Source organism: Hydra viridissima, unplaced genomic scaffold (assembly GCF_058129835.1).
Source record: "Hydra viridissima isolate aposymbiotic clone 2 unplaced genomic scaffold, HvirCarnegie_v1 scaffold_15, whole genome shotgun sequence".
NCBI classification, from domain to species: Eukaryota; Metazoa; Cnidaria; class Hydrozoa; order Anthoathecata; family Hydridae; genus Hydra; species Hydra viridissima.
In genome coordinates this window covers 7,427,482-7,450,160 of record NW_028324314.1, presented here as the reverse complement: position 1 = coordinate 7,450,160, position 22,679 = coordinate 7,427,482, and the positions used below count along the sequence as shown (strand labels likewise).

Sequence of the window (22,679 nt, the reverse complement as noted above, 5' to 3'; positions counted from 1 at the left end):
TTTTATAAAGAACATATATCCTCTTCCAGCTTTAATATGTGTTAAATCACATATAAAGCGTATGTGTACATTAAGTAGTAGCAGAAGCACAATTATTGTCATTCTATTAGAAAATAGCATGCAGATTTTTTTAAAGTAAATCCTTACAAAAATTGAAAAACACTTGTTGTTTTACGTTATACCCCATTCACACCAAAAATAAAACTTGTTTTAATCGTAGTTATTTAAACTTGTGACGCATTTTTTCCGTTCACACTGCTTATTAAAACCTTGTTTCAAATAAAAGCAGAGTTGTTATCTGTCCAATATGTCCAAGACAAATTTTCTGCCGACATAAAATATGTCAGAAATATTTTTCTGCCAACTTACTTTGACTTAATTTTATGTCTAAAACATTTTCTGCCGACATAAATTATGTCAGAAACATTTTTCTGTCCACATATTTTGACATAACTTTATATCTGAGACATTTTCTGCCGACATAAATTATGTCCGAAATATTTTTCTGTCCACATATTTTGACATAACTTTATATCTGAAACATTTTCTGCCGACATAAATTATGTCAGAAACATTTTTCTGTCCACATATTTTGACACAACTTTATATCTGAAACATTTTCTGCCGACATAAATTATGTCAGAAATATTTTCTATCCCACATATTTTGACATAATTTCATGTCTGAGACATTTGCTGTTTCTTATTTTAGAAGAAAAAATCGTACAACTTTATTGCTCATTTCAGATTAATTTGACGAGTAAAACATAAGTCTCGATTTCCCCTTATTAGAATGTAAAAACTTAGTCTCAAACTTAGTTTTTATTACTGAATGTGGTTTTTATTATATGGCGTCCTGTGCCACATTAGAAATTATGTTAAGTAGAAAGAAAAGTAGAACTTGCTAAGGGTCGAACCATTTACAGCATAAATTCGACGATCTAATCGTCTACAACATAATAAAAATAGAAAATAACTCTTTGGGTCGATGTTATAAAACATTTTACGGCCGAAACGGATTCCGAAGCTAATTTGGAGGGGCAAAAAGTCACTTAAAAATTTGGAATTAACGATATTTATAAAACAAGAACGTTAAAACTAATCAAAATATATCATTCTTGTTTTATAAATATCGTTAACTCCAAATTTTTAAGTGACTTTTTGCCCCTCCAAATTAGCTTCGGAATCCGTTTCGGCCGTAAAATGTTTTATAACATCGACCCTATGTCAGAATATTTAATTCCGTTCCAGGATAGGTCGAATAATTTATGGTCGAAGCAAACCTTATTAAAAATTTAATTTTTCACCAGCGCGGCGTTTCAGGTTAAAATAGAGTATCCATAGGACAACCGACAATTTCAAGCAGCGGTTAGAATGCAATTTTTAGCCGTAAGAAAATCTCTGGCCAAATTTATCTTTTAATTTAACCGAACCGTCAGATCACATATCAATCAAACCACATGGCATTATAGGTTGCTAATATTTGGAAAATTGGCATTTTTTTTTTTTATCCAATGGTGCTTTATGGCCTTTTACCTTTATTTTGGCATTTTGACACAGAAAAATTTAAGTTCTTGAAAAAGTATTTATTTTGGAAAAAAAGTTGAAATTAATTTTTGCCCCTCAAGAATTTTTAAGGATAGTAAAAAACACCTTTTGACTTCCGATCCGAAGATTAACTAGTTGATTTCATTGATGAAATTTGTTCAAAATAAAGTGACGGAATCATTTTGAAACAGCCGCGGTATGAAAAAGGGTATTATTATGGCATTTTACATTCACGCTTTTGGCATTTCATATGTAAAAAATGTTGGCAACACTGAATTTAATTGTCAATTAAAACGACTAAAATATGACGACTTGGAATGCTCGCTTCCACGTTTGAGACATTAAAACGATTTTCCTAGCCGCATTATAAAACGATTATTAATCTAATTATTCATTTTTCGCGGTTTAAACGATTGGCCTGTGGTATAAATAGATCTTGGAATAACTATTTTCTTGTCACTGTTTTTGTTTTCCTTAAGATTTAAAGACAAATATGGAGAATAATTTATTGCACAAACAAGTGAAAAGTCAATTTGAAATTAGTAAAGAAGGAGGAAAGTGTAAAATGTGCAAAAAATTTTACAAAGGCAAGTTAAGTAACCTAAAAGATCACCTTCTTTAAAAACACAAAGAAAAAGCTGGCGAAATCGACTTAGTTGAAGCTACTTCGGCTACAAGGAATCGAAATGACGATGAGATTCAATTAATTAAACGAATCAAGCTGGATGTTGATGTAAATCAATTAATTAGAGAAATGATTAAGTTAATGATGAACCGTAACTTGTCTTTCGCGTCAGCTGATGAAATCGGACAATTTTCTTTAGTGAAAAATGCACTCAAAGAATTCAAAATTGTTATAAATCATCACAGCATGAAACGCTACATTCAATTTGCGTGTGAAAATATTTTTTTGCTCATAAGAGAAGAAACAGAAAATGTTCTTGTCTCGTTGATGTTTGATAGTGCGTCGCGATATGGAAGAAACGTGTTTGGAGTTTGCTGTAGATATGTGAAGGACGGGCAAATAGCTGACAGAACCTTAGGCATACTTACTCAAGAAGGTCAACAGTTTTGCGAAATTTTAGCTGCTTAGTTAGAAAATGTAATTGGAAAAATTGGAAAATGTGCTAATGATATCTACGCAACTTGCAAAGATCAAGGAAAGAACATGACGAAAGCTTCAAAAATTCTTCAAAATGCACAAGTTCAAATGAAAGTGATCCTTGAAATTTATGATGACGAATTTATAGATTTCGAAGACGAGGAAATTGATATTGGCGCTTTAGAGAATAAAGAAGGGAATTATAGTGAAGCCCACACTGTTTGTGTTGAAAAATCAGTTGGATCGTTCTGTTCAGCCATGTTTTGTGGCGCACATGTGTGTCAGCTAGCTGCTAAGGACGTAACATCAATGTTTGAAGATGCATTAAATAACATCAGAAAAGTTGCTATCGAATCCAAAAAAGTAGCATATATTCAAACATTTAAAAATCTAAAAAAACCTCGTGTAGACAGTGAACCACGCTGGGATTCCACGTTTTGATGATAGAAGATTTCCATACCAACGCAGAAGCATATCAAAGGCTAAGACACGACCAATTAAAATTAAATGATGCTTCATGGAGTTTAATAGATGAATATTTCGATGCATTTTTACCAATACATTCGGCTATGATGGATTTTCAATCCGCAAAATTATCAATTAGTGAATTCTACGTTCGATGGATTCAAATGAAAATAGAAATTGAGGACGTTCCAGCAGATTTGGGATTAAAAATGCTACTGACCAACGCAATCAATACACGAGAACAAGTTTTTTTTTTAAATGTGAAGCATTTATTGCTGTTTTAGTTCTGGATCCTAGATTTTGATCCTAGATACTAGTTAATCTTCGGATCGGAAGTCAAAAGGTGTTTTTTACTATCCTTAAAAATTCTTGAGGGGCAAAAATTAATTTCAACTTTTTTTCCAAAATAAATACTTTTTCAAGAACTTAAATTTTTCTGTGTCAAAATGCCAAAATAAAGGTAAAAGGCCATAAAGCACCATTGGATAAAAAAAAAAAATGCCAATTTTCCAAATATTAGCAACCTATAATGCCATGTGGTTTGATTGATATGTGATCTGACGGTTCGGTTAAATTAAAAGATAAATTTGGCCAGAGATTTTCTTACGGCTAAAAATTGCATTCTAACCGCTGCTTGAAATTGTCGGTTGTCCTATGGATACTCTATTTTAACCTGAAACGCCGCGCTGGTGAAAAATTAAATTTTTAATAAGGTTTGCTTCGACCATAAATTATTCGACCTATCCTGGAACGGAATTAAATATTCTGACATAGGGTCGATGTTATAAAACATTTTACGGCCGAAACGGATTCCGAAGCTAATTTGGAGGGGCAAAAAGTCACTTAAAAATTTGGAGTTAACGATATTTATAAAACAAGAATGATATATTTTGATTAGTTTTAACGTTCTTGTTTTATAAATATCGTTAATTCCAAATTTTTAAGTGACTTTTTGCCCCTCCAAATTAGCTTCGGAATCCGTTTCGGCCGTAAAATGTTTTATAACATCGACCCAAAGAGTTATTTTCTATTTTTATTATGTTGTAGACGATTAGATCGTCGAATTTATGCTGTAAATGGTTCGACCCTTAGCAAGTTCTACTTTTCTTTCTACTTAACATAATTTCTAATGTGGCACAGGACGCCATATAATAAAAACCACATTCAGTAATAAAAACTAAGTTTGAGACTAAGTTTTTACATTCTAATAAGGGGAAATCGAGACTTATGTTTTACTCGTCAAATTAATCTGAAATGAGCAATAAAGTTGTACGATTTTTTCTTCTAAAATAAGAAACAGCAAATGTCTCAGACATGAAATTATGTCAAAATATGTGGGATAGAAAATATTTCTGACATAATTTATGTCGGCAGAAAATGTTTCAGATATAAAGTTGTGTCAAAATATGTGGACAGAAAAATGTTTCTGACATAATTTATGTCGGCAGAAAATATTTTAGACATAAAATTATGTCAAAGTTAGTAGGCAGAAAAATATTTCGGACATATTTTAATGTCGGCAGATAATATCTCAGACATAAAATTAAGTCAAAGTAAGTTGGCAGAAAAATATTTCTGACATATTTTATGTCGATGTAAAATATGTCTGAAAATATATCGACAGATCTGCACGACATATTATGCCGTAACAACTCCAAATAAGAGTTAAAAAAAGCGGTAGCTAAATAAAACACCGTTTTAAAAGCGAGTGTTATTAAAACTCGGTTTTTTTGGTGTGAATGGGGTATAAGAGTCGTATTGTAAAACGAGTTCAATTTACTAACATATTATAATAGTATTTTTATACAAATATGCGATAAACACAAAGAAGAGATCGTGTATCACAGCTAGTGGTAGAAGAGTTGCTTGAGTCCGTTGTTGTTTGACAGGTTACTCCAGGAGATTTTGATGATCATGCTATTTATACATATTCCCCAGGGGAATCTCAAATGTTTTATAGCAGCCAATCAAAACGATTTACGTTTATGAAAATTTAATTACCGCAGGATTTATACATATTAACCAGGGGAACATGAATTTTTTAATGACGATTTGATTACCGTAACAACACTAAAACAACTTTACAAAAACATGGTCAATGGTGATCTTTTCTACAAATAAACTCGTTTTGTAAATAAAAAGAAAATCTTTTTATTTTTATTTACAAAACAAAATGTTACTTAAACTAAAATCTAAACAATTACTCTTACTAAAAAAAAGTTACACAAAAATAATTATCTTCATCAGTCACTCCTTGAAACATTTTCTTAAGCCTGTTAAAAGTTCTTAAATTTTTGTAAAAGTTATTAAACCTGTTAAAACAGTTTAAAGGTTTTTTAATGTTTGACTAAAAAAGATTAAGAGATTTTTTAATCAGAAATCTTCTAGAAATTATTAGTATCTTTTTTGCATCATTTATCAAATTTATTTTTGTTGCTCAGATTTACTACTTTTCAATTAAGCTCATTACTGTTTTAGTATGACTAAGCTAGGTTACAGATAAAAACTGAAGTAACTATAGAATTAAGAATATGAAGAATATTAAAAGGCTCCGTAGGTATTTTAGGGATTTGCATACAAAGCAAGGTTTTAGCGCAAAACAAGGTATGTCTGTAAAAAAATTATAATTTGTTTAGTAAAAAGTAGGTTTTAACTTTTTGTTTATTTTGTTTGCTTCCGTAGTAACGGAATAAGCGCGAAAAATTCGAAAAAAACTATTCAATCACTGCTACTCGTAATAAATGAAAAACAATCACTGCTACTCGTAATAAATGAAAAACAATTTATGATTAAAACCATTAATTTTATGTTTGTAAAATTTTTCATGTGATCTTATAATAATTTTACTGCTGTAAACGATGAACATTAAATAATTTTTCGTTTATAAATTTTAAAAGTAATTTTGTAAGCAAATCAATTATATATAGAAAACAAGAGAATTATCTGTAGTGAAACTTGATTTAATTTAAGTTTTTGAGGTTTATTATGGCCGATATTTCGAAAAGCCGAATGAAGTTTGGTGTACAGCAGGATAAAGGTAAACTAAGTGCAAATAATAAAAGAAGAAGAAGTACAGTTGTTATGACGACAGAGTTTCGAGAACGACAGGTCAGACCTCTCTTATAAATCTTTTTGATTAAACTATATAAAACAGTACAACTTGTCTTGTATATTACGTTAACATCAGTTCTAAATATCAATATTTTTTTAGAATCGTTGGCATGAAATTTGTAGGCTGTTAAGAAATGTTTTAGGAAAATGAACACAAGAAGTTCTTCTTCCTAACAATCCATTTTTTTTACAGTTTGTCTTATAAATTGTAGTCCTTTCTGACTATAGGTATGTTGTTTCATACAAAGTTGAAAATAAGAGGGTTTCCAAATTAATCTTCTGACCACCAAAAAAAGATAAAGACTGTCTATTTTTTTTAAAAAAGTATATAGCTATGTAGAATAAAAATTTGTACTATATTGTAATTTGAATCAAACCCTCAAATAAAAGACAACAGCCTACTGTTATGAATACCAAAAACCTTGTTTTATGCACTCAATACTGATTTGGCCAAAATCAAGAATTAAGATGGTGTTGGTAGTTGAGATAAGGGTATGGATTGAGAGTGGTAGTTTTAAATTTAACTGATGACAATTTAAAGAATAAAGTAAACTATATATCTACTTTTAACATATATTCCTCATTATAACTAATTATTATTGAGGATAAATTAAAAATTTACTACATCCATTATTAGTGATAAAAACTTTGCTTAAACAAAAGACGATTGGTCAAACAACCAAAGTAATAACTGAGTACCTAGAGAATTAAAAAAAAAAGTGAAGTTGAAGCAAATAAAAAGTTGACTCAGCAACTGTAAAACAGCACTAAAAAGTAATAAAACTGTAGATGTGGGGCTTTTTTAAAAAGTTTCATATGCTATTTTCAAATTCTAGATACTGTTTTAAGCGCTTTGATTGGTTAAAAGTAAAGTGTTAAATTTTTGTACTAATCTTTTTTTTTAACCTCTAAGTAAGTGACATTAAATGCTTGCTCATGAACCTTTTTTTGTGAACAATAGTTATAACATAATACATGTTCCTTTTTAAAGGACAAACCATTTGACACATAAGTTTATTGCAGCAGTTGTAGACTGTTTTTTCAAAAGCTATTGCATAAGAAAGTAAAATTATTCATGTGTAAATTCAAAATCTAATATAATTTTTTAATATAAGTAATCCCCAAAAAATTTGATTTTTTGATTTTCTCTCTGTTTAATTAGGTTGGATTCAGATATTTATGGTATTGTTATGATGTAATGCCTGTGTCTGTTTTCTTAAATAAAAAAAGATTGATTCTTGTTCTCTTGTGCAAAAAAAGATTCTTTGTTGACATAATAGAACAAGAATAAATCTTTTCATTTTATTTAACAGATATTTCTTACTAATTTTACAACTTTTTTTATTTTTTAACTGCTCAGCGATTGTCATGTGTATAAAAAACAACTGCTTGTTTAAAAAACATCTTTAAAAAATGTGCTATGATTTTTATTAAGCATATGACTTTTGACATTAATAGAAATTTACAGTTAGTAAAAAAATAACTAATATCAAGCAATTGTATGTGTAAATAGAAAAAATGATATTTTCTTTTAGAATAAACTGAAAGCAAGAAAAGAAGTCTTAAAAGCTAGATTAAGTGAAGAGCATAAATTCATTTTATCTATGCTGGCATTTAAACTTGATCTTTCAGAAGAACTAGTTGCTGATTTTTGTGTTGAATCTGAAGAGGTATTGTTTTAATGAAAGAGCTTGTAATAACTATTGACTTAAAATGTGTAATTACATTACATGTAAAAAAAAAAAAAAATTCTTTTATAATCATCTCTAATTTCTAATAGAATTTACATAGAATTAATATATAACAGTTTATGCACCACACAATGAACCCAAAGTTCTGATAACTATGCTATTGTCTTTGGGGTATTCTGTCAAGTCTGGGACTGTTAATTCCAAGAACATTTAATGGAAATAGGATTAATGTACCTGTGAAGTGTATGAGAGCTTAGAGAATAAATGTTAAGGTGGTAAATACCTGCAATAGTATTTAAAATTTCCTATTTTGTTTTTATTTCTAAGGGTTTAAATTTATTTCTCATCTATATTTTTAGTTCTACAAAATATTTGAGAGAATTTAAATTTTTCTTGAGTAATTTAGGTTGATAACTTTATAAAAAGAAAATAATCAGTATTTTCTGATGCATCTTAATTGCGTATTTTTATATAAACAAAAATCAAATTATAACAACTGGCTACCTAAAATATTTTGCACAATTAAATTTTTTTTTTTACATAATTTTTTGTAAGTTTTTAATTGCATTTTAACAAATTTATGTAATCACATAGCTAACTCTGTTCAACTTTAATTTTCTAGCACTAGACCTTTAGATGCACAACAGCATAATCCCTTCCTACCTGAAAACTTCATAAAAACTTTAAAATAAGTTTGTGCAATATTGAATTTGAATTAATCAAACAATAACATTAAGAAAAATGGTCCTGCAATCAAAGGCCTCCTAATTGACAGTCCCACAGTTAATAGTGCTACAGTTAACAGTCCATGGTTGATGGTCCTATAGTTGATGCACCCAAAATTGACAGGGCATTGCTTCTGGAAATAAGTTTTTTTTTTTTGCAATACAAATTTTTAGCAAGCAAAAATGTTTTATAATTGTCTTTCATTGTTAATATTTTTGAGCAAATTTCAAACTACTGCAGTTAGTTAAAGTATGCATGTTACAAGTTAACCAAAATTTTAGAAAAAAATAACAAATGGCATTCATTTTAATAAATATGTAAAAATTTCTCAAAATCTGTCTTTTATATTACTTTAACCTAATTCAGGGTGTGAAACTGTTTGATAACTTCCTTGAAGCTAATGGCAGAAGAACTTTACTTTTTTTCTATCAAGAAGGAAATGAGGAAAGCAGTAAGAAATCTTTTATTTTAGTTGATCCTAATTAGATATATTACTATCCTAATCACTATACTAATAAAAAGGTCCCCTTCCCCTCAAAAAAAAAAACTACCTCATTGAAGGCATTTTCATTCTTTTTTAGATATTACTTGTTGTTGTTTTTTTTTTTTTATCAAGTTTTACTTATGCTGCAATAAACAGATTAAGAGCTTTAAGTAAACTTATCCACTGCATGTGTTTAGAGTGAGCAGTGAGAATAATTATGATATTTAGGCAATTTCTGCATCAGTTTATCAAACATCCTACTCTGATGTAAATAACCTCGTGCTTGTTATGTCTATATAAACAATTCATTTACTTTCATAGATTTTTGTTTTTTTACCCTAAACCACTGTCATTTAGTAAAAACTTTTCACCATTTAGTGTTTGTTGAATTTGAAATTCTCTGGTTTGTCATAATATGAACTCATTCTGATTTTTTTACAGCTCAGTTGTGCCTTTCAAAAACTTTGTGAATCTCCAAAATAAAGGGAACAATATTTTTTCATGCTTAAAAAAGCTATTAATAAGTGATTGGTTTGTTAATCAAACAACCTTAAACTTAATTATTTTGTCAATATACTATATTATGCAACTATTGTTGCTTTAAAAGTAAGGAATATTCAAAAATATGTTTAAAAATTCACTGCAAAATTTGACTTATAGATTTTTTCTTTGAATTACAGACCATAAATAAAAGTAATCGTTTGTTAATAAAACAGGTTTTCTATTCATTTTTGTAACCTTAAAATGTTACACACCAAACAAGTTTTTTCAGCAAAAAGTTGTTGCATTTGCAAGATTTAACTATAGGACATTTACTGCAATGTATAATATCATATTGACTTGATAGATCTACTTTTGTTAGGGAAGTGTTGAATGTTTTACAGTTTGAATGTTACTTCAATGTTTTACCATTTATAAGTGTTTTAATTTTGTATTGAGCATATTTTGAAATTTTTTATTGAACTTGATGCTTTATGAATGAAATTTTTCAATCAAGCACTGAAATTCCATAAATAACAGTTTAAAAATAAGTCAATGATAAGTAGTAGCTTCAAAATAATACAAAATCAAATCACTTGTCAAAGCTATTTAACAAAGGTAGTTTAGTTTCTAGAGCAGCTTAATTTTGGAGAGTTAAAAATGTTTTAAACAACTTTATATAAAAATAATTTCAAAAAAAAGATGATCTTAACATTTTCTTGGTTTATATGGTTGTTTGTTGCTTTCATGTTAATTTTTTTTTTCTTCAATAGATATTTGCACAATTAGAAAAAAAAGTTCTTTTAGAGTGTTTGTATATATATAGATAGAGAGAATTTTTTTTTTACGAAACATAAAAATAATGCTACATCTTGATATGGAAAATAAATTTAAATATCAGAAAGTTAAAGATCAATATATATATATATATATATATATATATATATATATATATATATATATATATATATATATATATATATATATATATATATATATATATATATGTATATATATATATATATATATATATATATATATATATATATATATATATATATATATATATGTATGTATATATGTATGTATGTATGTATGTATGTATGTATGTATGTATGTATGTATGTATGTATGTATGTATGTATGTATGTATGTATGTATGTATGTATGTATGTATGTATGTATAAATGGCATCTGTATAAGTTTATGACTCACTTACATTTATTTATGGAGTAAACTTTATTTAACTATTAGGGATTGAGATTAGTTCTAGAAGCATCCAGTCAAGCCTGATTTCAGAATCCATGGAACTTTTCATAACAGATGGATCTACAAAACCATTAACTGGCCTTCTCCTTTATTTTATTAAGTCTACCAATACAAAAGCTTTAAAAATAAGCAATATACATGAGGTATTATATTATGAATTGATTGTTATATTGCTATGGTAAATGTATTTTTTTTGCTCAATCTCTTTCCTTTGATAATAGTTGATGTCTTTTGTAATTATGCTTTTTTGCATCAGTTTAAATGGTTTATCATTTTTAGTTTATAATTTGAATAAGGATAAGGTTTGGTTCATCAGGACTGTATTTTTCTTTTTAATTTGCTGTTTTATACTCTTAATGAAATAAATATTTTAGAAAAACCTTTAATATCAACAATCATCTAAATTAAATTTTAAAAACCAACTACCTAACTAATTTGGATCTTTAGAGAAATATTATTTTAGACCAAATTTAGCTTTAATTACAGTTGTTATTTCAATTAAGAACACATGTAAAACATTTTGCTAGCACTTGAGCCTCTCCCATCCAAGCTATTAAACTTTAAGATTTTTTAAATTCAAAGAAGTTGATCTGCTCACAATAGTGTAAGGGAATAGTATAAAGACTTTATAAAAATCTTTAAATTTTGAAGAGAAACTGTTTCATATTAATTACTATCATACATGCATGCATACTACATATATACAAACATACATTACATACATACATACATACATATATACATACATACATACATACATACATACATACATACATACATACATACATACATACATACATACATACATACATACATACATACATACATACATACATACATACATACATACATACATACATACATACATACATACATACAGACATACATACATGCATACATACATACACACATGCACACATGGATTCATGCATTCATGCATACATGCATACATGCATACATTCACTGCTTACAATTTTTATTATCATTTATCTATTATTAAAACTGTGATTTTTTAACAATGGATAAATGATATTAGCCATAATGGAAATTTTAGACAATTGTTACAATCCATAATTTTTAGGAAGTTTATTTTGGGTCAATGGACTGCTCTAATGGTTGTGGAATCCTTAATGCTCTATCACAAGTTATGTCAAGAGTTTATATGCCAGCTTTAAATGCCCTTGAGAAATGGGGAGATTTAGACAACACCTCGCAAGGCATGAAAGCTCGAGATCAATTTTTGAAATCTATAAATTATTTCAATCGTTTTGTTGAAGGTAAATTTTTAACCTAATTTTACTAGATATTTCAGTTTTATACATAATATTTCATGTATAAAACTGAAAAAGTTTCAAGTCTGATCTTTTTCAGTAACTTAATATGATTCATTAGTAATGCCCTTAACGAAATGTTGTTTGAATTTTTTATTAATAGCCACAAATCTAGCATTGTGCAATACAATTGAGTTAAAAAAGTGTGATTCAATTAATGTTTTTGATTATGCTACCATTGGGGATTACTATAAAGTTGTGAATAATCCGGACGAAATAAGTCAGTTAGAAGATCTTGTTCAAGCATGGTGTAAACAAATTGAACAGGTTTTCCTCCTTAAAATAATATGTTTAAGTTTGCTAAATAATTGTCTAATATTAAGTCTCATTATTTTATGTTAAAGGTAAATTTTTTGTCATTAAGGTTTTAGCAGAAAGCGAACAAATGCGAAAGGAAGCTGATGATACTGGACCTATAGCAGAGCTAGAGCATTGGAGGCAGAGAAGAGCAAAGTTCAACACATTGCTTGGCCAAATCAAGCATCAACAATGCAAAACTGTTATTGGTATATTGGTTCTTGCAAAAAGTAAAATTGTTAAGGTTAACTTTTTCTTTAAATTTGTTTCTTCTCCATTTTTTCTGCATTAGAAATTTCAGATTAGTTATATGTAATCTATATATATTAGAATACAAATTTTAACTGAAAAGAATAGTTTAATGATTTACAGCTGATGTATTATTCAAGATGTATTTTCACAGATGACTATTTTATCTTTTTGTATCCTTATGGAATGTTTTAAAAATGAAAACAAAAATTTTAAATATAGTTATAAATTGAATTGTAAAACAATTTTGTACCAATGGTTATTCAAGTTAAGACTATTTTAAAAAAGTTGTGCAGTATTTTTGTATAATATTAAATTTTCACCTTTTGAGTTTATAATTTTTGTTGTTGGTATGTCAAACCATACAGGTGGTTCCTTCATGTTATCAAATGATACTTGTTTTGGCGTCTTTTTTTTTTTGTAATAAAAGATTTGAGTTTAAAAATTTCTTCTTCTGAAATCTGAGACATTTATGATTTGCTATCTAGCAGTAAGTTGGTGCATTGCATAAATATTGAATAACAAGAACATCCCTTTGTAAACTTTTAGTATTTTTCTGTAGATTAAATAAAGTTTCATGTTCAATGCAATTCTTTAATTTTTCATCAAGTAATAACCACTAGTTTTTAATGACCCGCTCACTTTGATATTTTGAGTTTCTTCTACTATCTTAAAAAAACTTTTCCTTAACTTAAAACTTTCTTCCTATTGCCAAACTATTAATTTTGAATTTGCATTTAACAAATTAGTTAAAAGGTATAATCAAGAATTTTAAAAAAATACAGTGTTACAGTATTAAAAAAGAAAGTTTGATATTTTTTAAATACAAAGAACAGTTTTCTCAAAAATCTCTCAAAATTAATCTCCTTTTAACATTTTTCGTATAATTTTTTATTCAGTTTACTCCTTATAGAGCTTAAGAGTAAATTAAGGCTATCCATCTAAAATAGAAATTAAAAATGTCATGTCAGTATATTATTTAAGATATAAATGTATTAATTACTTTTCCTGTTCTTTAGATATGGAGAGATCTTAACAACAGAATCACTGATTCAGCAAATGAAGCCAAAGATAATGTGAAGTATCTTGATACACTTGAGAAATCCTGTCAGCCATTGTATGAGAGCAATCCTGTAAGCAACATTTCAAAATATTTAAGAAATTTTTTTAAAAGTTTAGAAAAAGTAAGTTTATAAACATGAGTTATACCGTAAGTGGTTATAATGGGATGCTGTACATTTTAACATGTTTCTATTTCTTTATGATCATTGTTAACATATTGTTGTTTTTCATTTAAAAGTAATAAAACACTTTTAGTTAAAAAAATCTCTAAATATTTCTATATTTGTTCTAGTTAAAGATGATTGCTTCAATATCAAAGTTAATTAGTGCTATTCAAATTATCCACTCAACTTCACAGTATTATAATACACCTCAGAGAATGACATCATTGTTTATTAAGGTATTTTTTAAAAATTTATCAATAAAGTTAATAAATAAAACTTTCAAAAGCAATCTTTTTACTACATTGTAGTTAGGGGAACCTGTTTGGATCACATCACTCTTTCTTGAATCAGGAGTTTGATTGTGAGTTTTTCTTTTAACATGGTACAAAATTCTAGATTGTGAATTTTTTCAGCCATTTGTTTCATTCTGGATTGTACTTTAGTTAAGAAACCTGACAAACTCCATCTGCACATATTTTAGTTTAAAGAATTGTTTAAAACCAAACATAAATCATGTTTAAAAAATCATAAGATTTATGATAATTGTTTCTCTCTCTTGCATTGCAAGTAGAAGATTTCAGATCTTTTTACAGGTTTTTCTCAATCTCATTCTCAGTTTTGTTTCTCATATCATTTTGAAATCCCCACTCTTTTAAAAAACTTATACTACAGTGGTTTTGAAATTAACCCTCAATGGGACATTTCATACTTGAATAGGTTTTCCAAAATGCTGTCATTTCTGAATTAAAAGAATTAATTATTTCAGTGCCATCATCAGTATCATTTTTTATTATAATAAAAATAAATCATTAATAAATTGTTATTCCTTTCATTTTAATGAAGTAATAGAGTTATCAGGAGTTGTTATAACAGTTTGTTAGGCTCACTTCAATGTATAAAGTAATTTGAAAAAAATACAATTTTTAAGTAAGTTATTTATTTTAGGTAACTAATCAAATGGTAACAGCCTGTAAAGAATACATTACCGATAAGAACAAGGAAAAAATTTGGGACCAGCCACGTTTGTTATTAATTGAAAAATTAAACACTTGTAATCAATTAAACAGAGAGTATCAGCTTTGCTTTCAAAGGACAAAGAAAAAAATTGAAGGAAATTCTCAGGAAAAGCCATTTGAGTTTTCAGAAATGTATATATTTGGAAAGTTTGATACATTTTGTAGAAGGTCACAAAAGGTCAGTAACAGTAAAAGTTTAGTAAAAAACTGATAAATCTTATTTAAAGTGTTTTTAGTATTTAACTACATTTTCACATAACTCACGCAATAATTTTATTCAAAATAATTATTTGTAAAATTTTCACTGCACTAGAAAGTAGTTGACTTACAGATTAACATTGCAGTTTTACATCTAAATAGTTTTGCACATACATTTATTACAATGCGCCCATTATAATGAAATGACAGATAGATTGGACTGTAGGTTTTTACTTATGAAATGTTGTGAACCATATAATCTTTTATTGGACTTTTTATGCATACAAAGAATAACACACATCTTTAAAAAGATAATCTAGAGCACAACTGTGGAGACAAAATGGAAGGAAACAGAAGTTTAAATTTATGAGCAAAATGATCCTACTTTTGAAGCAAGTACCTCTTATAACGATGTCAGGTTTATAGTGCCTGCCATTAGTGAGATACATTCTCTTGCGTCAAACCTGCCTGCTTAGCCCGTGGCTGAGCCTGAGCTCTTTGGCGAGTTTATTGCAAAGCAGATTGTGATGCCAGTAGAATGCATCCTCACTTGTATAACATCCAGGCAAGATGTGACAATCAGTTTCTGCTGTTGTTCTGCACCTCCAACATTTTTTGAGAGATTGATATGGCATGCCTCAGTTCTAGTTGATCTTCTTAAGTATGGAACCAGACATGGCTTTCCAAATCAGAACCTTGTTGCCTGACTTCAAGTTTGTATCCATCATCCAGGCTCGGCTGACTGAGTTTGATACTGCGGTAGTTGTCAGAGCGGAGCTGTTGGTAATTTTACCAAAGTTATCCGCCCTTTCTAACTTCACAGCACTCCCTCGCAGCCGCCAGGTCTATCCCTTGTAGACCTGCTCTATTCCACAAGATTCTGTTCTTCTGTGCCAGCCCCGCACCTACCACTTGGACCACCCCGTCCTCTGCCATTATTTTAGAGGCTCTCAAATGTTGAATGGTGATGCCCTTTGAGAAGTCCGGGACACCCAGACCCGCCCTTAGATGCATCCAGTCATTACTGCACCATGTGGGTAGATGTAAGATGTCTTTGACCCCATTCCTCACAAGCCGTGTCCATCGCCGAAGCTCGCAAATGCTGGAATCCGACATTCAGAGTATGTAGTTCATCCTAGAACAAACTACGTCCTTCAGGGTCTTCACTTTTTGCTTGGACTTGAGCCTGCATCTTGCTAACCTGGTTAGCCAAGACTTCCATTCTTCAGTCGGAAGCATCACTCTACCAGTCAGGTCAATTGCTACACCTTTTTCAAAAGTTAATAAATATGGAGTTATTTGTTAAAAAGTGTTACATTTTTTAGGAAACTATGAACCCCTAAGTTATTGAATCTGTAGGTGAACTAATTAAGTCAAACAAATCAATTAATTTGTTTTGGACCAGCTGATTTTCTCCAGAGTGCAAGATTGTTTGCTGATTACTATGGAACACTGGGATATTCCAGATACCAAATACATAACAAAGCTAGCTGTAATTCCTGATGCAATTCGCCGGGTTTTCCAACTATTAGATAAAAAGCTTTACTAAATTAATCAAAAATGCATTTGTAGCTAAGTGGTCATGTTTTTGGGAACTAAGCTACAGTATGGGGAATCTAGCTTTTTTGCAACAAACACATTGATAAATCACAATAATCTCTCCAAACAAAGACCTGCTTTATAAATTTTCTTGTTCATTTATACTGTATACTTTTCCAAAAATATCCCTCAAAAATTGTCATAAAAAACTGCTAACACATATTTACAATTTTTTGGTTTTTAATGGTAAAAACTATTAAAGTTATTAGCTATGTAATCACCTCCTTGCTGGGGGATGGTGGGTCAGAGGGGGCTGGAACTTGGTTCCAACCATAAGCACCTTCATCAAGGAGTCCATAGTGGTCCAAACCTGGCCTAAAACCTTCCCTGTGAGAAATTCTTAAATATTTGTTAAATAAATATTTTCCAAAATATAGAATTAAAATATTTCTTAAAACTTGTCGTAAGCTCTTTTCAATACGAAAAACATCAAAGCACTAAGAGTGCGCAATTTGTTTTTAAAGTCACTTGACTTTTGTTGATGAAAAAGAATTTATATTTAAACTGTGATAAAACCATTTCAATTCCAATTTATTTCCGATGAAGTTTCTAGAATTCTATTCTAGAAACTTCCAGAATAGAATGCTAAAAACTTCTAGAACCTTCTAAAAGTCTAATCTTAGAAAATTGGGGATTTTTTTTCCAGAATAGAAGTTTCTAGAATAGGAAAACTGCAATACCAGAATGCCAGAGGCCTGGAGAGATCTGGATATATGACCTGGTCCTACTAAGTTGGGGTTACCTGACAATTTTTAAATTCATAAATAAGTCAATATCTTGTACAGTTGTGAAGATACAGCCATTTCTGGGTGAAAGACCCATATTTTGACCTGGATTTTTTGACCAGCTATTGTTACTCCTGGGGTCAGTATCTGCCTACTGCCAAAATTTCATTGGAATCACTTCAACGCTTTGGGAGGAGTTTGAGGATACAAAAAAACAAACAGAATTTATGTTTTATATGTATAGATAACACACACAGTTGTATACTTTTTACATGTCAAAAAGAGTCTAAAGTATCAACTTAAGATTAAAACTACTCTAAGAAAATTTCTTATTAAAAAGATTCTAAATGCTCTATAAAAAGAAGCTAACTGACAATCATACAAATAAATAAATTTGATGTTGAGTTTTTGTTATTATATTTGTTAGTATTAAATTTTTTATTTTCAAACAATATTTAAAAAGCCTTAGAATTTGTTTATTTATCTCTTATTCTTGGTTGATATTATGTACTAAAATTCTGATAAGTTCCTTTAACTACTTTATGTCTTCAGAGGTTGTAAAAATTGTTTAGATTATTGAATTAATGAGATTGATTGAAACATACAGTATTTTGCATGTATCAAAAATTGAAGGTATTGATGCTATTGGAGTCCGCTTTGAAGCAATATACAAGAATATGAAGAAGAAACCATATGACATTCTTGATCACAGAAAAATTGATTTTGATCATGACTTTGATGACTTTAAAAGATATATTAGTGAAATTGATGTAAGCTAATTATCTGATTATATAATATCAATATTGATTTTGATGACTTTTTTAAAGATAACTAAATATCAGCATGTTTATTGTACTTATTACAGTTTTTAAAAATACTGAAATTATTATCCTTTAATTAATTACACCATAATTTTTTTTTTTTAATCATATTAATGAATACGTTAAAAAAAAGTTTTCTTGTTCCAGACTCATCTTCAAGTTTTTATTGATGATTGCTTTGAAAAAATGTCATCTACAGTACAAGGACTTCAGCTGCTTGCAAGGTTAGCTAAATATTAGCAGTTCACATATTTAGTCAGTACCATCAATTGATTCTATGTGATTCATGAAAATTAAAACATAAAAATTGCTAGTCTGAGCATTTTAAAATACTTTTTCTTTACTAAAAGCAAGCTACAAAAAATTACATGATCAGTTTCAGTTTCTGGGCATTCTGAAATTTTGAGTTGTTAAAGTCTTTTATATGGAAAAAGACATTCAAGATAATTTTATAAAAATAGTTAATAAACAGTATAATTATAAGTTCTTGCTTATTTAACAAATTGCTAAACAGCTAATGAGCTGCACATCAGTTAAAGATACAGACAAAAATAATGTAAAAAGTAGTTTAAAATTTCTCAAACTAAAAATACAGATTTTCTATGGAACTACTTAAACTTGGTATTTTGTTTTCTTACTTTTAACTTTGAAAAATTTAAAATTAAACATAAAAAAACACTCAAAATTTTAAAGCGATTTTTTAAAACATTATAATTATATTCAGATGTGTTGAAACATTAAGGTTCGATGGAGCACTAGTCACAGCTAATAGTAAACTTCCTTACATTACTAATAACATTTATTACAACTTTTTAGTACTTGTACCTTTTTAGATGTTTGCCTCATGATTTTTCTGACAATATCATTTTGGCTGCAACTTAGTTAAAATAAACTTCAATGAAAGTAGTTTTTTTTTTGATCGTTTAAATAAACTAATTAAAATCTTAGGTTTGAGATACTAAAGATACCAAGTTTAAAAGATACAATAGATTATAAGTATGATCAGTTGTTTATGCAGTTTGGTACTGAAATAATCAAAGTGGCAAAGGTAGTCAGTTTAGTTTTTCAAACAGATTTCTTTATTTATTTTATTAATAAGTACTATTATTAAAAATAACTTATCAGTACACAAACACAAAAAGTTGTATAGTGTCTGTGTAATTTTGTACTTGTAAAATGTTAATAAGTATTGATTTTTAAAACATATAAAATTAACAACTAATACATATTTTCAACTGTAAGTACACTTAATTAGTAATAATAAGATATGACTTCATTATAGATTTATGACAAATACAAAGATGATCCTCCCATTCCAAGAGATATGCCACCAATTGCTGGAAAGATTGCCTGGGCACGTCAATTAACTTATAGCATTCGAGAACCAATGAGTTATTTTGAAACACGTCAATCTACTATACTTAAAAAAGATGCTCTAAAAATAATACACACTTTTAATAGAGTTGCACAAGCTTTCTTGCAGTTTGAGGTGTTGTATTTTGATGCATGGTGCAAAGATGTTAATTCCATAAAATTAGGTCTAAATTAAACTTTTTTATTTTATGAAATATATTTAAAATATAGAGAACAGAAAAATATACAAAGTTTATCTCAGCTCAATGAATTACTTTGTTTATTAGAGTAATGTGCAAGTATTTTATTTGGAATAATAGTTTTTTTAGGCATTAAATGATTTTTATATATGAATATTTTTGTATCTGCTTTATATTTTAAAAATTTTTTCAGGACTCCAAGCCTCATTGCTGGTGCGCTATGGAGATACTTTCTTAGTAAATTTTGATCCCTTAATCACTCAATTGATTAGAGAAACAGACTGTTTAATCAAAATGGGTATCAATGTTCCAGAAAGTGCTTTGCAGCTTTTCCAAAGAAAAGATCAGTTAAAAGAGCATCATCATTTAATAAAAGTAAACTTCTATGATCTGGATAAAAATATAAAATCTTTAAAAAACCTATTTTTAATTTTTTCACTGAAATCAGTTTAAAGTGTACAGAGTTATAGATTTATCACAACTAGCCAATATGACCATGGACTTGTTAGTTGAGATTTGTTGTAGAATTTTCAGAAATAATTTTAACTTAGTTCATTTCAAAAACTTTCTTCAGAAAATCAAAAAATTGTTGTCCTTATTTGATATTAAAATTAAAAGTTGCAAAAAATATACTATCATAAAAATGATAAGAGTGTCTTCAAACATTTGTTAGATGAATAAATTTTTTAAACTTTTCTGGTGTCTTAAACTTAATATCTCGTCCAACTTTAGTTGCTCTTTTAATTACAAGCCTGTGAAATTGAAGGTGATTTTTTCCTTATGCAGTGTTTTTCAAATGCCTTTGATATCTTTTTAAAAGCAGTGTATTTTAGGTTTACTTTTAATATTTTAAAATCTTACCTAAATATTTTACCCAGAATTCCGCCCAATATTACTCAAGTTAGGCAAAGATTTAAAATTTATAAAAGATTTCTATTGCCTAGATTACTGCATTACCCAGTTAATATAAAAACATGTCATCATACTTATCAATATTTTTTGCGCTTACATTTTTTCTATTTGCAGAGATTTTTCCTAAAACATTTTTATCCACAGCATATGTTGATAGTCTAATATATGGCATTGACAACCAACTGTTTACACTAGAGGTACCAAAAAAAATAAATTTGATGCAATCCCAAAGTTGACATTCATCTAACCTTAGTTCCCTTTAAACTTTAAATTTTGACTAGTTGAATTGTAAGAAACATTTCTAAATGCAATATCAATTAATTGATATTTGCTTGCCAATCACTAATAAATCAAATAATGTACTAATTAAATTTTAAAAGATATTTCTGAATTTATGAGAATAGTTATACTTACACCTGTTAATTTAAAAAACTAATTAAATTACTTTGTGTCACAAGTTTTTGCTAAATGATAAGAGTCAAACTTGTTTCAATTGCCTGTCTGTTCTCTACAAATTTCCAATATTTTGCGTGTTTAAAAAAGAGTGTGAGGGGTAAGGGTAGTGTAGGGAGCTTTGACTTTTTAAAAATCCTAAGATTGGTTTTAAAAAAGAATTTTAAATGTAAATGAAATGCAGTAAACACCAATAGCTAATAATTGAATTGGATTGATAAAATGTGCAATGTGAGGAGAACCAATCGTCTCATGTCCAGTGTTTGCTTTAAGCATGTAACAATAATTTTAACTTGAATTAAAAATTAATGTAAAACTTGTCAACTGTTTGATTTAATACAGTACATTAAAAATTTTAGAATATATAATGCTAAACAGTTTTATTTAAAAAGTAAAGAAGACCTGGTAAACTCTACTACAGATGATGTCTCACCGTTTCTCCTCCAAAAATATTGTCTGATTCCCTACCTGTTATTTAGCATTATTCTCCTTTTTGCATCACACTGCATGGTTGTACTACTAATTTTTTCTTTTTCAGGTGCTTCAAATCACATTTCATGGGCAATAATATGTAAAGCCTTAAACACATATCTGTGTTTAAACTATCGAATATTGTAATTTGAACATAAAAAGTTGACATTTATCAATGTCTTTTTTATCCCTTATTTTCAATTGAATTTCTAGGAGTTGCTTTTTTAAAGAGCAAGTAAATTATGCTTATATATGAATTTTTACCAAAGTTCATCACGTGTGGCCAAAATTTCATAAACATTAAAATTTTAAAATGGCCATGGCTGTAAATTATGATTTAAATGTACAAGTTATTACTAAAAGAGTTTTTAAATATTATTTATTGTAAGATGTTTTTTTTATTGTTAATATTTTACAGACAGTAATTGATGATTACTCCAAACTGAAGAAGGCAATTTCACCTATCTTTCTTCCCATGCTAAAACCTTATTTAAACAAGGTTTGTAAATTCCAAACATTATTGTTATCTTTTAATGTTTTAAAAAGTTAACCAGATTTTTTAATTTTTTTATAAATCCAAAGATATGAAAATTTTAATCATTTTCAAGTGTTTCAATTTTTATTTTATAAATGTTATGAGAAATAAACAGAAGTCAATAAAGAGTTATCAGCTTGAATAGTTGTGATATTTCTTATTTACAAGATAGTAAAAGAATGTTAATTTAAATGTTAAAAATTTTTAAAATGTACTTTTTTTGTGTTATAGATAGAAGCTCGAATTTCACCAGGTTTGACTATGTTAAGTTGGAACTCCTTGAAAATTCATGACTTTGTTACAGATGTACACACACATTTAAAAGAGTTTGAAGTTCTTAACAAACAAGTAGTCTATTTATTTTTTATAAACTACAAATAATATTGTAATAAAGTTGATAGTATCAGTAAATAATATG

General features: G+C 28.3%; 1 protein-coding gene across 2 annotated transcripts in view; it reads left to right on the top strand.

Moving 5' to 3' along the window:
- Window positions 1–5,792: 5,792 nt before the first annotated feature.
- The window catches only part of LOC149878438 (dynein axonemal heavy chain 8-like), a 67,674-nt gene continuing 50,787 nt past the window's right edge, over window positions 5,793–22,679 (top strand). The window contains exons 1-17 of one of the 2 annotated variants that reach the window (XM_090072470.1): window positions 5,793–6,222; window positions 7,761–7,895; window positions 9,009–9,093; window positions 10,861–11,018; window positions 11,957–12,152; window positions 12,310–12,473; window positions 12,571–12,747; window positions 13,772–13,885; window positions 14,107–14,214; window positions 14,924–15,172; window positions 18,089–18,286; window positions 18,485–18,561; window positions 19,286–19,385; window positions 19,620–19,875; window positions 20,084–20,265; window positions 22,145–22,225; window positions 22,493–22,609. In XM_090072470.1, coding sequence (XP_089928596.1) covers window positions 6,100–6,222; window positions 7,761–7,895; window positions 9,009–9,093; window positions 10,861–11,018; window positions 11,957–12,152; window positions 12,310–12,473; window positions 12,571–12,747; window positions 13,772–13,885; window positions 14,107–14,214; window positions 14,924–15,172; window positions 18,089–18,286; window positions 18,485–18,561; window positions 19,286–19,385; window positions 19,620–19,875; window positions 20,084–20,265; window positions 22,145–22,225; window positions 22,493–22,609 — 2,520 coding nt within the window. In that variant the 5' untranslated portion in view covers window positions 5,793–6,099. The remainder of the gene's footprint in view (window positions 6,223–7,760; window positions 7,896–9,008; window positions 9,094–10,860; window positions 11,019–11,956; window positions 12,153–12,309; window positions 12,474–12,570; window positions 12,748–13,771; window positions 13,886–14,106; window positions 14,215–14,923; window positions 15,173–18,088; window positions 18,287–18,484; window positions 18,562–19,285; window positions 19,386–19,619; window positions 19,876–20,083; window positions 20,266–22,144; window positions 22,226–22,492; window positions 22,610–22,679) is intronic. The other variant, XM_090072471.1, reaches the window with a different exon arrangement.